Raw genomic sequence first — 13,788 nt, forward strand, 5'->3', positions numbered from 1 at the left:
GTCCAGTCATGGAAATTCCATTACTAAGCAAAACTGGCAAAAAGCTCAAACTTCACATCAGAATGAATTTCTTAAGCCTATGTATGACTGTGATGTTTAACTTCAGATTGGAGTATCCTCCTTGGAGAATGTTCACTACAGACAATCAGCAAACAGCTCAAGGATGTGTGCCGGATGTGTGGAATCTCTGCCGCAGACTCTCCTTCTATCCTCAGTGCCTGCCTGGTTGCCATGGAGCCCCAGGGGTCCTTTGTAGTGATGCCAGGTAAATCTCCTCTTGTCAGTTCCATAATTAGACGTTCTGTCCACTCAGTACATTCAGGTGTAAATCCACAGGGAAGTATAGAATATATCATTATTGGGGCTGGGGATTTAGCTCAGCGGCAAAGTGCCTGCCTGGCAAGCGCAAGGTCATGAGTTCAATTCCTGGAACAGGAAGAAAAGACAAAAGACAAAAAAATAAAAAACAACAAAAAAATAGAATATATCATTATTATTACATGTCTATAAGAAAAGATTGTACTCTGCATTTAAAAATGGAAACCATTTGATCTCTTCCAAGGGGAGTGGTTTGTGATGTTACTGTCTTTATGGACCACAGTGTAGGGGAGAGAGAAAGTTCTGGTTAGAAGTAGGAACTCTAGAGCTCTGGCTACTGGCTGTTGCTTGCCCCAGTTTGTCCTTGTGTGGAGATCATCCTCCAAAAGCCTAGATGCCAGCATGAAGCTTATTTGAATACCCTTTTGAAGGCAGGTATTTGATTGAATTGCCAGGCTGTTTCAAAAGGTATTAAGGGTCTCGGGTGGGGTTGAGATGCTTGGCAAGACGCAGAGGAAAGCACCCAGCGCAGCACTTGGCACGTAGGAAGCGCTCAGTAACTGTAGGTGCCACTGTGCGTAGTGAAGACATGTGACGCAGAATTTTTAGAAAATCTGGCTGGTGTTTGAAGAGCAGCCATGAATCTATTTTATAATTTTCTAATGAAGCGGTTTTATACTTTACAACCTGTTCGTCAGGTTCAGTCACCCAGATACAGCATTGTTTGGGTCCAGTAGGAGAATTTGTCCACTCAGTCTTCGTGAAAAGCGGACAGAATTGTGGTGTGAGAATGCGGTCGCAGTTCATCCATCCAGCGGAGATAGATGTTCTGCATGGGCCGCCCATTAGACCATAGGTTCCCTCTGTTGCCTGCACCACCTGAGCAAATCCGTAACTAAAGAGGAGGGTAATAGTTGCTACCTTGCGGTTTCTGTGATGATGGAATGAGATACCATGAATAGAGTTCAGCTAAGAAACTGGAATGTTGTAAGTATTCAGGAAACGTTAGCTAAACGTTTATTAGTTGAGTGATACATTTTGTTTGCAGTACTGGAGATTGAACCCTGGGTCTCCACACAGCTGCATCCCCAGCCCTTCTTTATTTTGAGACATGGTATCACTGAGTTGCCTGGGTTGGGCTTGATCTTCTGATCCTCCTTGCCTCAGCCTCCTGGAGTGCTGGTCTTGTAGGCATGGGCAGCAGGCCCAGCTGAATGGTAGTATTTTTATACAATAGTGAACCATTTGGGAGAATAGTACTTTATAAATTATAAGCAACCACAGGAGAAAAGGCAGTGAATTTATTTTTAGAAGTACTTATATAAATGATTTTAAAAATATTTAGTGGGCTCAACCCAATTTTAACTCAGTGTTACCTCATTTCACAAACTTAGTTCTTTCCATGATTTTGGTCACAAAACTCATTTTATTGTGAAACAAGGCTTGAGTGACTGTCAGCTGTATTCTGCATCAGGTTCTTTGGAGATACAGAAGCAACTGGGGTGGTATGTTTTAAACGTGTATCTGGCAGGATATTTGTCTGAGACTCAAACCACTCCCATTTATTTAGGCCTCTGAAAAACCCCTTCTAGGGCTATTCAGAGCCTGGAACTGCACCAGGGGAATTGACACAGTTCTTTTTTAAAGATGCTGTCACAATGGGCTCAGTTTTTGGCCGAAGTACTGCACTGAACATGCAGTCATCTCAGCTGAACACCCCTCAAGATGCTTCGTGTACGCACATCTTGGTGTTCCCAACGTCGTCTACCATCCAGGTGGCTCCAGCCAACTATCCCAATGAAGATGGCTTCAGCCCCAACAATGGTGAGTGAGGCCCCGGTGTGTTTAGCTGGGCCCCCTCTTCCCGACCAGGTTCAGGAGCTGGAGTGTGGGACCGTGGGGCAGCTGCATGGTGTTCTGTGCTGCGGTAAAGAGCATAAGAAACATGAAGAGAGGACTGGAGGTTTGAGAATCTTTTCAGTTTTAAAGCTTTAAGATGAATTTTCCTCTTTTTTTTTTTTTTTGTTTCTTCCGGTACCAGCAATCGAACTCACGACCTTGCGCTTGCCAGGCAGGTGCTGTGCCACTGAGCTAAATCCCTAACCCCCACCTCTGTTTTTATTAAAGGCAAAAATAATAATTGCTTGATAGTAGCTGCACATGAATGCTATTCTTTTAGTAAATGTTTGGTAGTCTGATTCTAAGGGTATGAAAGCGTGAGGCATTGCGAGGACAGCACCTTCCTTTAGCTGGTGAATGAGGCTCTAGTTTGCTGCTCCGTGTGTAATATTCTTCTGGATTTCTTTTGTGGCATTTTTAAAGAAACAGTTATTTATAAACTGCAGAACCCTTAGTACCATACACCCGTTTGCACTGTTTTTGAAGAATTTTCTACCAGCCGCCAACATTTACTCACATTGAATGGCGAGGGAAGGATGACACTGGATGTCATATAGCATGGTCACAACAAAATTACAAGTGTATAAACAAGAGAAGAATTACAGCAAAAATGTTCATGGTGATTGGGTTTGGGTAATGGCTTTCCTCTTCATACTTTCTGAATTTTCTGCTGTGAGTATACCTTAATTTTACAACGTGGGAGAGAATTTCTTAATGAGAGCATTGCTCTTTGATCTGCTTTGGAATAGGCCTCTTCCCATTTCAGAGCAAGCTCACACCTGTTAGTGTGCATTCATTCAGCCTCCAATATCTGCATGCTAATTGGATACATAGACAGTCTCTTGTGTTCCTGGATGGTATCAACTTCAACCATGTGTAATAATTACATTCTGCTTTAGGTGCCATTCTTTCATTTGCTTCTGGAGACTTTGCAGAGTGTAGGGTTTATTTTATATTCTTATTTTATATTCTTAAATTCTCAGTTCTATTAATATTTTGTTAAGAGACCATTGGAGAGAGTAGAGAATGAGCGAGCAGTTTGCAACACTTTGCATACAGTAGACGCCAGTTAAATCTCAGTTAAAATTGTGTCCCTGAGAGTCATAGGCTTGCAAAACATGGTGTTGGTGAAATTTCTTGTGAACCATTTTTTTAATTTCTGTGCTTCTTTTTCCTCCCTTCTAGATGATATGTTTGTTGACCTTCCATTCCCAGATGATATGGACAACGACATTGGCATATTAATGACTGGGAACCTTCATTCCTCCCCCAACTCCTCCCCCGTCCCCTCCCCAGGCTCTCCTGGAATTGGCGTCGGCTCCCACTTCCAGCACAGTCGGGTAAGAGCCGTCGGAGGCAGAGTGTTTAAAACAGCCACAACCTTTAGACAAAGTAATCTTAGCAAATGATCATCCTTTTCCTACATTCACCTTCATTTTTGAAAGTCTCAGTCCTTGGTACTAGAGAAATAAATGTGGGAAAATGACTCCCTAGTTCCATTCTGTATGGAAGTCAGGAATTTGAAAGAAATGTGTTATTGTTTCTGATGCACAATTTTGTCAGAATAATGGCCCTAATATAGACACAAGAGTTTTGTTTTTGTTTTGTTTCATTGCTGGGGATTGCACCTAGGCCTTTGCACATGCTACACTGAGCTATGCTCCCAACCCCAATGCAAGGGTTGTATGCAGTTTTTCCCATAGCCAAAATTAGCTTTGGTTGCTTGCTCTTTTGTTGTTATTTACAAAAGTGTTTTGCTTCTTGCCAAGACGGTGGCTTTTGAGAGGCTAGTCCAATAGCCTTACTTATTTAACATGCATTGTAACTGTTAATTGAGGAACATGTTGTTGATGGTTGCTTCCTCTGCCAGAAGCCTGACTATACACTTCTCCTGCCTGGGCCTTTACTTGTGTGGTCCTGAGCTTGTCTGTAGCCAACCTGCAGGACTGGCAGGCGCTATCAAGAGGCTGATTCTATAGAAATGTCCAAGTGAATGCTAGAGTATTAAGGAAAAATCTAGCGCTTACAACTGGTTTCATCTTTAAATATCCTAGGGATCTTGGTGGCAGATTAATCAGAGGTTAAAAGTAAAGAGGTTCTGCCATAGTTCATGTTAACTTTGTTTCACAGCTAGGTGAGTCAAGCCTTACCAGTGTGTTATACCTTTTATTTTAAATGCTATGAGATTAATAGGTTAAACCATAGAAAAATAGCTATGTCAAGTATTTTAGACTGAACAAGTATAAACACCCCTGCTCACATTCATTTCTCTAGACACACAGATGGACTTAAAGGACTTAGGTTTCTGTCGGGTGGGATTTTTTTTTCCTCCCACCACTGAATTCATTGAAGGATGATGAAGAGAAAGACGATTTAAAGATTAGGATAGTCACAGAGCAGATGAACCAGGGAAAGGCAACTCAGACTCCTCTCAGGTTCCTACCTGCCACTGTTACCCCTTCTGAAAGGAAGAAATATTAAATGTCTTTTATTTCCTTTACAGTTGTTTGTCAGTTAATGACAGTTTATTTCTTCAATGGAGATAGCTGTGATAGGAACCAAAAACATACATTTTATACTGGGTAGTTTTAAGCTAGGGTTTCTATGAAGGCTGGAGGCAAGTAGCACAGCAGCTAAGAGTGCATGCCCTGAGTCTGTTAAAGGCATTTTGAACTTGTATTCTGCTGCGTCCTAGCCTTGTGGCGGAGGAGAAGCCTGCTTCAGTTACCTTACCTGTGAAATGTAAATAATTGCAGTTGCCCCCCAGTACCTGCTGTTGTAATTCAGTTTATTCAGTAACAAAGAACTGGTAGTTGAAGTATAATATTAGGTTTGTAAGAAATAGAGATGTGCTATATTTTCTCCCTTTGTTGGAGCCTCAAGCTCTGAAGTATTTAATTGAATGTCACAGTTGAAACATCACTGTTCTGAAGCTACTCACATGGCCTTTTTCAGTCCTCAGTTCTTAGAGCCAGGTGACTTGCAAGAGGCCTTAGGTTTTCCTTTTTCTAAACCATTAAACACTCTGATACCCAGTTAAGATATTACAGCAGGACAAAGTGTTCAAGGTAGCAGTAAGTTTTTATTTTTTTTAACCCACTTACAATGGATAAATTTGATGTAGTAATTGAGAACCATCTTTTTCCTCTAAACAGATTTTTTTTAAAAAAAAACCTGACAACTTACTGCTGCTTGTATTAAAGGCACATTTTCAGTTCTTGAAACTAAATAAAAGAATTAAAGATGAAGAAATATCAGTTACAGAAAGGCAGCAGAACTCTCTTATTAAGGGGGTTGCTTCAAATGAAGACATAGTGTTTCCATGAGCAGTTCCCATGCTGCCAGCGGAGCAGAAATGTCTGTACCACGCAGACGCACTGGTGTGTGTCATAGTTGTCGTAGTCAGGGTTAGTTGAACAGTGAGGTGTAAACCTGTAGTTTTGGTGGTTGCTGATAAAAGCACAAAAGTGTGGTAGAACCGTCAGCTGCCAGAGACTGCCATCTTTCCCTTTGGTTTGTTGTGCAATATGAAGCAGATTTTACATTCTGTGGAAAAGAAACCCAAGCAAATAAATCTGTACGTACCTGACTGATGTTGCCCGCTTTTGCTGTTACCTTCTGCAGGAGTGGTAGTTCCCGTCAGATACTTGCGTGTGCCGCGAGGACAATGCCTCCTTCCCTGTGTACCGTTCTCAGTCATGGGGGGCTTTTGTATGAGGTGCTGCCAGGAAAAGGACTAGTCATTGCCATGTGCAGTGACTGGTGAATGTTGATTTTTAAAGCTGCGTGATAAGTGCCTCTTACGCTTTGGGGGCCTTGTTTTCCAGAGTCAGGGCGAGCGTCTCCTCTCGAGAGAGGCACCGGAGGAGCTCAAGCAGCAGCCTCTTGCCCTTGGGTATTTCGTGTCAACTGCCAAAGCTGAGCATCTCCCCCAGTGGTTTTGGTCATCATGTCCCCAGGCTCAGAACCAGTGCCCGCTCTTCCTGAAGGTGAGTTTGGTATCGTATTGTATGATTTATGCCTAAATTCAACTTCAGTTAGAAGTTTCTGTCACATTTCTTTTTCTGCTCTGTTTCTCTCCTGTCACTGATGCAGTAGTCTGAGAATATTTTAATTGCAGTGTAGATGGGGAGTGGGATTAAGGAGAGGGACCGAAAGTTATCACAGAGAAATGAACCCCTGTTAACCTGTGTAGGGATTAACCTCGGGGGTCCTGAAGTGCAGGAGGGCCGTGCGGCTCAGCAGGCCCTGTGGTTTGTTGTGTGGTCTGGTGTGGATGCAGGCTCCGCACCTGCGCTGTGCTGCGGTCAAGGCAGTTGCGCCTGGGCACCGTGCGAGGAACTGCAGTACCTGTCCTCGTCCCCTTGCCGCAGGCTGTCAGCACTCTTCCTTAGACGAGGCAGGAGCTGGCTAAAAATTTTCCACATTTAGACCTCTCGCAAAGGCCTGCGTTCTGTGTACGCTTTGCCTGTTTTAAATTCTGCCTAATAAACCTCTTTTTAAATATGCCTCTTTTTTAAAATGCCCACGTTTAATTTTGCTTTTCTTTTTAATACTTCTTGTAACTTTTTATTTCAAATATTAAGAGTTGAAAACAAAGATCCCCTACTTGCATATTGTGTGTAAAAATCTAGAATAAAATGCATTTCTTGCCTACCGATTGGCGGAAAAACAGAGGTTTGACCATATACTCTGTTGGTAGAGCCTGGGATGGACGGGATGCTGAGGGATAGAGCAGTGTAGATTACTTGGAGTGGTCTACAGGGCACACATATGTATACCCACAACACACACACACACACACACACAGGCGCGCGTGTGCCTGCTTACACCACAGAAGAAGCCGTGGAAGATACTACCATAAACTGACAATGGAGCAGTGTTTTTCATAATGTCTTTAATATAAAATCAAAGCGGTGTAAAAATCTGTGCAGCTTTTGTTTTGAATTAAAATTATTAGGAAAAGCCTAGATTTATTTATTTTTTAGCTCTGTCTACTGACAAAGCTTATGAGAAATAGCAGTTTAGCAATAAACACCTCTATGGGCAGCAGGATGTGTTTCCAAAATACCATTTATCATTCAGAATGACCAGGGCTGCTTGAAGAAATTATTAATTTCTGGTCTGAAGTAAAAAGTATTTAAGATGTTCCTGGTAAATCTTGTCACCCTAAAATCAAGGACACACTAAGATTATTAAGGCTAAAAGAATTACTAAGGTCCTATCAAAGGCTGACTTTGGAGTCAACTTGGATGGTGGTCCTACAGGCCAGAGTTGGGACAGTTACATCACTTAAAAGAGTTGATACAGGCAGTAGATTGAAAGAAATCCTTGGATTCATAATTGTGTTGAAAAACATTAACTGATTATCTTTGAAACTGCTAGGGTATCAACTTGATAATTGAAAAGTAAACGGAAAGAATCAAGTATTTATGTACTACCTCTTCTTTATCTGTTACATCTCTCAGTTATTTAATAAGTAAACTGTGTTAAAGCCATTAAGTAACAGATTGATAGGGAACCTTGTAATGGGTGCAGGTAGCAACTGAATCCAGTGATCGTTCATATATTCCAGTGGGACGGCGGACATTAGGTGCCTTTTGATGTGATCTCATTAGAAGGACGTGCCCCAGCTCTGAAGTGTTCTTGCCCAACCCACCCCCAGAAATGGACTCTGATCGAGTCTTCTGGAACCAACTGTGGATTTATGAGAAGTCTGAAAGATAGCAGAACATGTTTAAAAAGCACCACATGGCTACAAACCATTTCCAGACTGTGGGCGCTTCTACTACAGATTAAGTCCTTAAGAGGCACATCATTTAATCATGTGCAGTGTGTAGACCAGGTTGGCTCATGATAGTAGAAGATTTATTTTTTTTTTAGATTATTAGGGAAAATTGTACATGGCTTAACTATGAATGATGCTAAGAAACCATTGCATGGTTTATTGTGTATGGTATTTATTATTGGTTTTAAAGGTCCTTATCTGTTAGGGATACCTACTGAGTTACCTGTGGGCAAAGTGATACAATATTTGGGGTTCATTTTAAAATAATCTGCAAAGGGGGAGAACTCAGAGTGACAAATAGTGGCAATTGTTGTGGCTGTGTAATATGAGACTTTATTACTTTATTTTTGTATAGGGTTTGACAGTTTCCTTTAAAGAAACAAAACACAGTGGACCAGAAAGTGAACTGGTTTTCCAAAGCTTGCTTTATTTTCCATTCCAGGATAGAGAGTTGTGATCACATGTGAGATTATTGAGCAGCTTACAATCCATAGGCATCTAGCTGCCCTTACTCCCAAAGACTAACGTGCTTCTGCTCAGGCAGCCGGGGCCCTCGCTCTTCTCTGCCCTGAGGTGGTTTGGACTGGGAAAGTAATGATCTCTCTTCTTTCACCAGGCTTCACTACATCACCACATCTCTGTAGCACAGACAGACGAACTTCTCCCTGCCAGGAATTCTCAGCGGGTTCCACACCCTCTGGACTCCAAGACCACATCTGATGTTTTAAGGTAGATCCTGACCAAGACAACGTAGCAGTCCCACTTTAAATTATAATTGTTTGCTCTTGATTTTCCATAGTGTTTTAATTTAAATGTGGTGTCCCTGGAAAAGATGCTGCTGTTTGTGCAGCATTCGGTGTCTGAGGCGCCCGTGAGAGCCGCCGTCCCCAGTCGGCGCCGGATGGGCGGTGTGGTCTGCTGCTCGGTTAGACGCTCTGTGCGGGGTGCGGCCCGCCGCCTGTATCGGGGAGGCGTTTCACGGTCCTGAGGAGGGCACGAGGAGGGGCGGCTAGAAGACGGTGTCCAGAACTCAAGTCCTCTGCCCCGAGCATGCATTCTTACCTCCCTGACAGGGCATATAATAAAATGACTTTAAATGGCTTGGAAATTATGGTTAAGCGAAAACCGATGAACATGAATTTGGCTACTAAGTCCTCTGGTGGAACACTGTCTAATGAAGATATAATGTAAGCTTGGTGTCTAAATAAAGTTTTTTTAGTAGTCACATTAAAATAGTAAAAAGAAACCAGTGAGATTAGTTTTTGGTGAAGTTAATCTTAATACATTGTTCAGCTTCACGAATCCCAGATAATATTTCAATACATAATTAGTATAAAAATACCCTGAAGCTGCTGCGTGCTCTCTAACGTAGGAGGGCCTTGAGCTGAGTGTCTGTACTGGCGGTGCATCTCAGCCCAGACCTGCTCTTGTCTCTCAGCGGCCCCGCATGGCCCGTGGTTACTGAAAGGACAGTGCAGGTCTGCCCGGAGCGGAGCCTCAGGCAGGTGCTGGGCAGGGAAGACAGGCCTCGGCCCCTAGGATTGGGGTTGGGCTAGAGTCAGCGAGCCACCCCTCCTTCATTGTGACCCCGGCTCTGACCTGTGTATTCTCTTCCACAGGTTTGTTTTGGAGCAGTACAACGCCCTGTCCTGGCTCACGTGCAACCCGGCCACCCAGGACCGCACTTCCTGCCTTCCCGTCCACTTTGTGGTGCTCACTCAGTTGTACAATGCCATCATGAATATACTTTAATTGGAAAAGCACTTGTTCTCTCTGGCTCAGTTCCTTCTCCCGCAGCCTCGGTGTGAGGAACTTGCTACACTCTGCAAATGCCCCACACCCTTCTCTGCAGACCACTCTCCACAGTCTTGCACTGTGATGCCTTCCAGCAGGCACTTGTCCACTCTGCAGTCTTCATTACCACACTGACTCCTTGACACTTCTCTCGTGGACCTGGAAACTTCCGTAAGCAGTGACTTCCAGCCAGTGTGTGGTGTGTGCAGCCCCAGCCACTGGGCCACAGGAATTGGTGGTAGTTGGTGGCTTTTAAGAGGGGAACAGAAGAGACAGTGTCCTTTTGCACAAGAGTCTGTGTTCTCAGCCTCTGTTTAAAGATGGGGCAGCCCCGCCCCTTGGATGAAATCCTCTAGTTATTGGTATATGGCCTGTGGGTTCCCTGACTCCATAACCTGGGACTTTTTACACATAAGAACCAGCTCAAGTACATGATTTCTTCCTGGGGTTTCGGTCTCCCTAGTGCTCCCATCCAGATTGGCACGAGTGCTTTGGCTGACTTCCTACCTGTGTGTAGATACAAAAGGTTTGGAGACAGCTTTGTTTTGTTTATTTATTTTAAGTTGTTTTGTCATATGGTTTGTGTGACTTTTAATTTTTTAACTCTTGAGGACCAGGTACAGTAGCTGAAACCCAACTCAGATCCACCATAGGATTCTTTGACTACATACCTCTGTCCTAGAAGCCGGAAAAGGAGTGAGAACAAATTGGGGAGATCATGCCTAAGACGTAATACATTCAAAACCACCCAGCAATAGATTTTGTTAAGAACAAACTGGGTTTTAAAAGTTCTGCCACGCTGCGCGGCCAGCATCCATGAAGGATGGCACTTTTTTAACGAAGAAAGTCGAGCTCAGCCAGAGCCGTGGGGGCAAGTACCTTAATCAGTTTTCTATAGTCACAACAGAAACACATTTTCTAGTGAATTCTTACTGAAAGCCAGGTCTCTCCTCCCGTTAGATCAAAAGGGACTCGTGTACATATCACAATCGAAAGTGTTTGCTCAGAAAATCAGTTATAAATATGGTAAATTTTTTCTGGACCATAGGAATATTATTTCAAAGAAATACCACAATTTAACCATTAATTTAGTACTTGAAGTTGAGCCTTCATGGTGGGACTTTTTTAAAAATGCCTTTTTAAAGCATTAATGGCTAACTGAAGTATTTTATGACTCCTCATTCCGGGCCCAGAGGGTTGTCTTTGAGACCCTGTTTCTAACCTTGTGTTGCTGTGTGTGTTTCCGTCTGAGGGCGGTGGGCGTGGTCCGGCCTCCCGGGAGCCTCTCTGACCAGGACCAGGCCAAGCGTTGAGCTCTTGTCAAATGTGGAGAGAATCATGCAAATTTTAAAGTTCTTCCAAGAGACTTCTATGTCCTGGTTATTAACAAAAAAGGAGAAATGTAATAATTGATATGATTTTGTAAAAGTATTTTTCTTGAAATAATCTAACGTTTAAAACATTATATTAAAAAAAGTTGTGTGGTGGGAATGTGAAAGCAGAGAAATCACTTGTAAATGGATAATTTTGTTCTCTGTACCACCAATTGCAGGGGGGAGGGGTCGACTTTCGCAATGTATAGGTTAAAAAAATCTGATATATCAAACCATTTGTATCTAATGTGTACAGTGTAAAATTGACTTTAAAAATATTGCAGTGCTATTTTTTCTTAATCAGAAAGGAAAATTCTCAAGGCCTTTTGAAGAGCATAAGATGATGAAGATTGTAAACTTGTATAAAAGTATCTTGGTGAGAAGACAAATTGTAAAGTAGATATTTGTAATCTTTTACCACTTTGGGGTTGCTTTTTTTCCCGAATTCATCAGAACTTTGAACTTTTTTTTTTTTAAATGGGCTGTTTTTAATGCAGGGGCTTTTCTTCCCTAGAAACCCAGTTCTAAGCAGAAAAAGAAAAAAAAATACAAAAAACAAAAAACCCCTATAAAAAATTTTAAAAAAGGCAACAAAGGGTAGTTTTCATCTGGTGTCTTTTATTTAAGTTTTTTAAGTTAAGAAAAGCTGGTGACATATTTATACGTTTTTGTGCAAAAATAAATGAATGGCAATAGATTTTAAAAAATCTTATTATGTACTTCTGTGTGAAAAAGTCTGTATAATATTTCCCTTAAATATGCATTATTTTACTTGTGAGTTTTTTACTGAATTAATCTGAAATGTACAAGCCCTGGATTTGCTACAGAGTGAAAAGTTATTTTATTTTTTTTTATTTTTAATTTTGGAAATTCTGCAGAAATCAGAACTCTTACCATGGTTTGAACTAAAAAGGGGAGGGGGAGGGGAGAAGGGTGGGATTGCCCAGCATGCTTGTATGTATATTTCAGAACCTTTTTTAAATGTAAAAGCTGTACATTTCTGGGAAGTTCTGAATTTCTTTTGTTTCCTTTTTTCCTTCAAGCATTTTGCAGTGAGCTTCTTTTATATATAGCAAACAATTTGAAAGAATACAAAAATATGTGAAATTCATTTAAAAAAACTACAGTATAGCGCTGGTACAGTACACTAAAAGACTTTGATAAAAAGAAACAATAATAAAAGGCCTCCATTTTAAATGTCATTCATATATACCTTGTGGATGAGAGCTATATACTTTTACACACTTTTTTAGAGGAATAAATTATTGAATTACTGAAACTTTGAGTGGTTGTTTTCCCTCCCACCCTGCCTTCGTAATGAAATTACCTACACCTGTTCAGAGGTGTCCGTGTGACGGATGGAAGGTAGAGTTCTGCTGCCCCGGTCCCGCTGGCTGCTGTTCTGGAACAAACATGACTGCAGTCTGAAGTCAGAGATTACATGCTAACACACACGCCTTGAACTGCGAGCCCTGGTGCTTAGATCCTTAACTGTCGTCTTGAGCAGGTCAGATTTAACAGTGTATCCGGCCTGTAAAATCGCAGCCAGCCCTGGAACAACTTAGAGGTCCATGCTGATGCTGTACTTCCTTTCTTCTGACTGTCCCAGCCAGTTTCTTTTTGATGCTTCTTAGGAATGACAGCAGTGTCTCTCTGCTGTTTGTCCAGTTTGCAGGCTGGGGACAGTAGTTTGCTGCGTGGCACACCACGTAGAAGCAAGTCCCTTGCTGACTGCGCGTCCTCCGTCTGCTGTGTTGTGGGTCCTCGCAGTAGGGAAAACCACTCGTTCTAGGGGGGCTCTCAAGGGCTCATTCACTAACTTGCCCTGGTGGAATCTCTCCCTAAAAATGGGGAAGCCTGGAGGTACAAAGTTGAAGAATTTGAAAGGCTTTGCTTTTAACCACGTTCCATCTGTTTAGAAGTACACCTTCTGAATGTAGCATTGCCCGAACTTCAGAGAGAGCTCAGCCTCAGTTATTTCATCTACAGCTGAGGGGTGCGGGTGAGTGGTGAGCAACACTTTGCACACTGAAAAGCTGTGTCCGTGGTGTTACGGTCGTATTATTGAAGAAAGACAGAAAAGGGAGGCCAGAGTCTTGGTTAAAAGATAATACTGGTTTCGTCTCACCCAGTCACCACTGGCTTCTGTAGAGTTCATCTTGCTCTTAGCAACTCTGCTTGCCAAAAGTGTTACGACAGAGCCACGCATTTCCTGGATCCTTTGTAGTTTGGTCAGGTGACATCCTGTGACATCTAAATCATCAGAATCAGATGGTATTTTTACAGGTGTTCATTAGCTTGACACGGCTTCTGCAGTGGGTGATGCTTTATCTCACAACTAGCGTTGGCTGTGTTTATAGCAGCACTGCTGTTTTCTCAGCTACTATTATCTCTACTAATTCAGCAACTCCAGCGGAATCTCTTGGAGGTAGAAAGTGATCTGTGGAATGCATTTGAACGTTTGGGTAGTTAGAGACAGACTTGCCGTGGCACCTGCCGCCCTTGGCAGTGCACAGGCTCCCCTTCCCCCCAGTGCGTCCGTGATGGGGTCGCACAGCTCTGTGTTCCTGCTGCCCAGGAAGTGACGGGACAAGGGAGTTGTCACTGACAGGTATC

General features: G+C 42.5%; 1 protein-coding gene across 1 annotated transcript in view; it reads left to right on the forward strand.

The window, feature by feature from the left end:
* Med13l (mediator complex subunit 13-like) overlaps positions 1 to 12,451 on the forward strand; it is a gene marked incomplete at its 5' end in the record, with an annotated part of 280,811 nt that extends 268,360 nt beyond the window's left edge. The window contains 6 exon segments of the mRNA XM_005396553.2: positions 107 to 265; positions 1,966 to 2,142; positions 3,403 to 3,557; positions 6,045 to 6,206; positions 8,622 to 8,734; positions 9,625 to 12,451. Coding sequence (XP_005396610.1) covers positions 107 to 265; positions 1,966 to 2,142; positions 3,403 to 3,557; positions 6,045 to 6,206; positions 8,622 to 8,734; positions 9,625 to 9,757 — 899 coding nt within the window. The 3' untranslated portion in view covers positions 9,758 to 12,451.
* Between the last annotated feature and the right edge of the window lie 1,337 nt (positions 12,452 to 13,788).

This window comes from Chinchilla lanigera, unplaced genomic scaffold (assembly GCF_000276665.1).
Source record: "Chinchilla lanigera isolate Chin_1 unplaced genomic scaffold, ChiLan1.0 scaffold00054, whole genome shotgun sequence".
Taxonomy (NCBI): domain Eukaryota; kingdom Metazoa; phylum Chordata; class Mammalia; order Rodentia; family Chinchillidae; genus Chinchilla; species Chinchilla lanigera.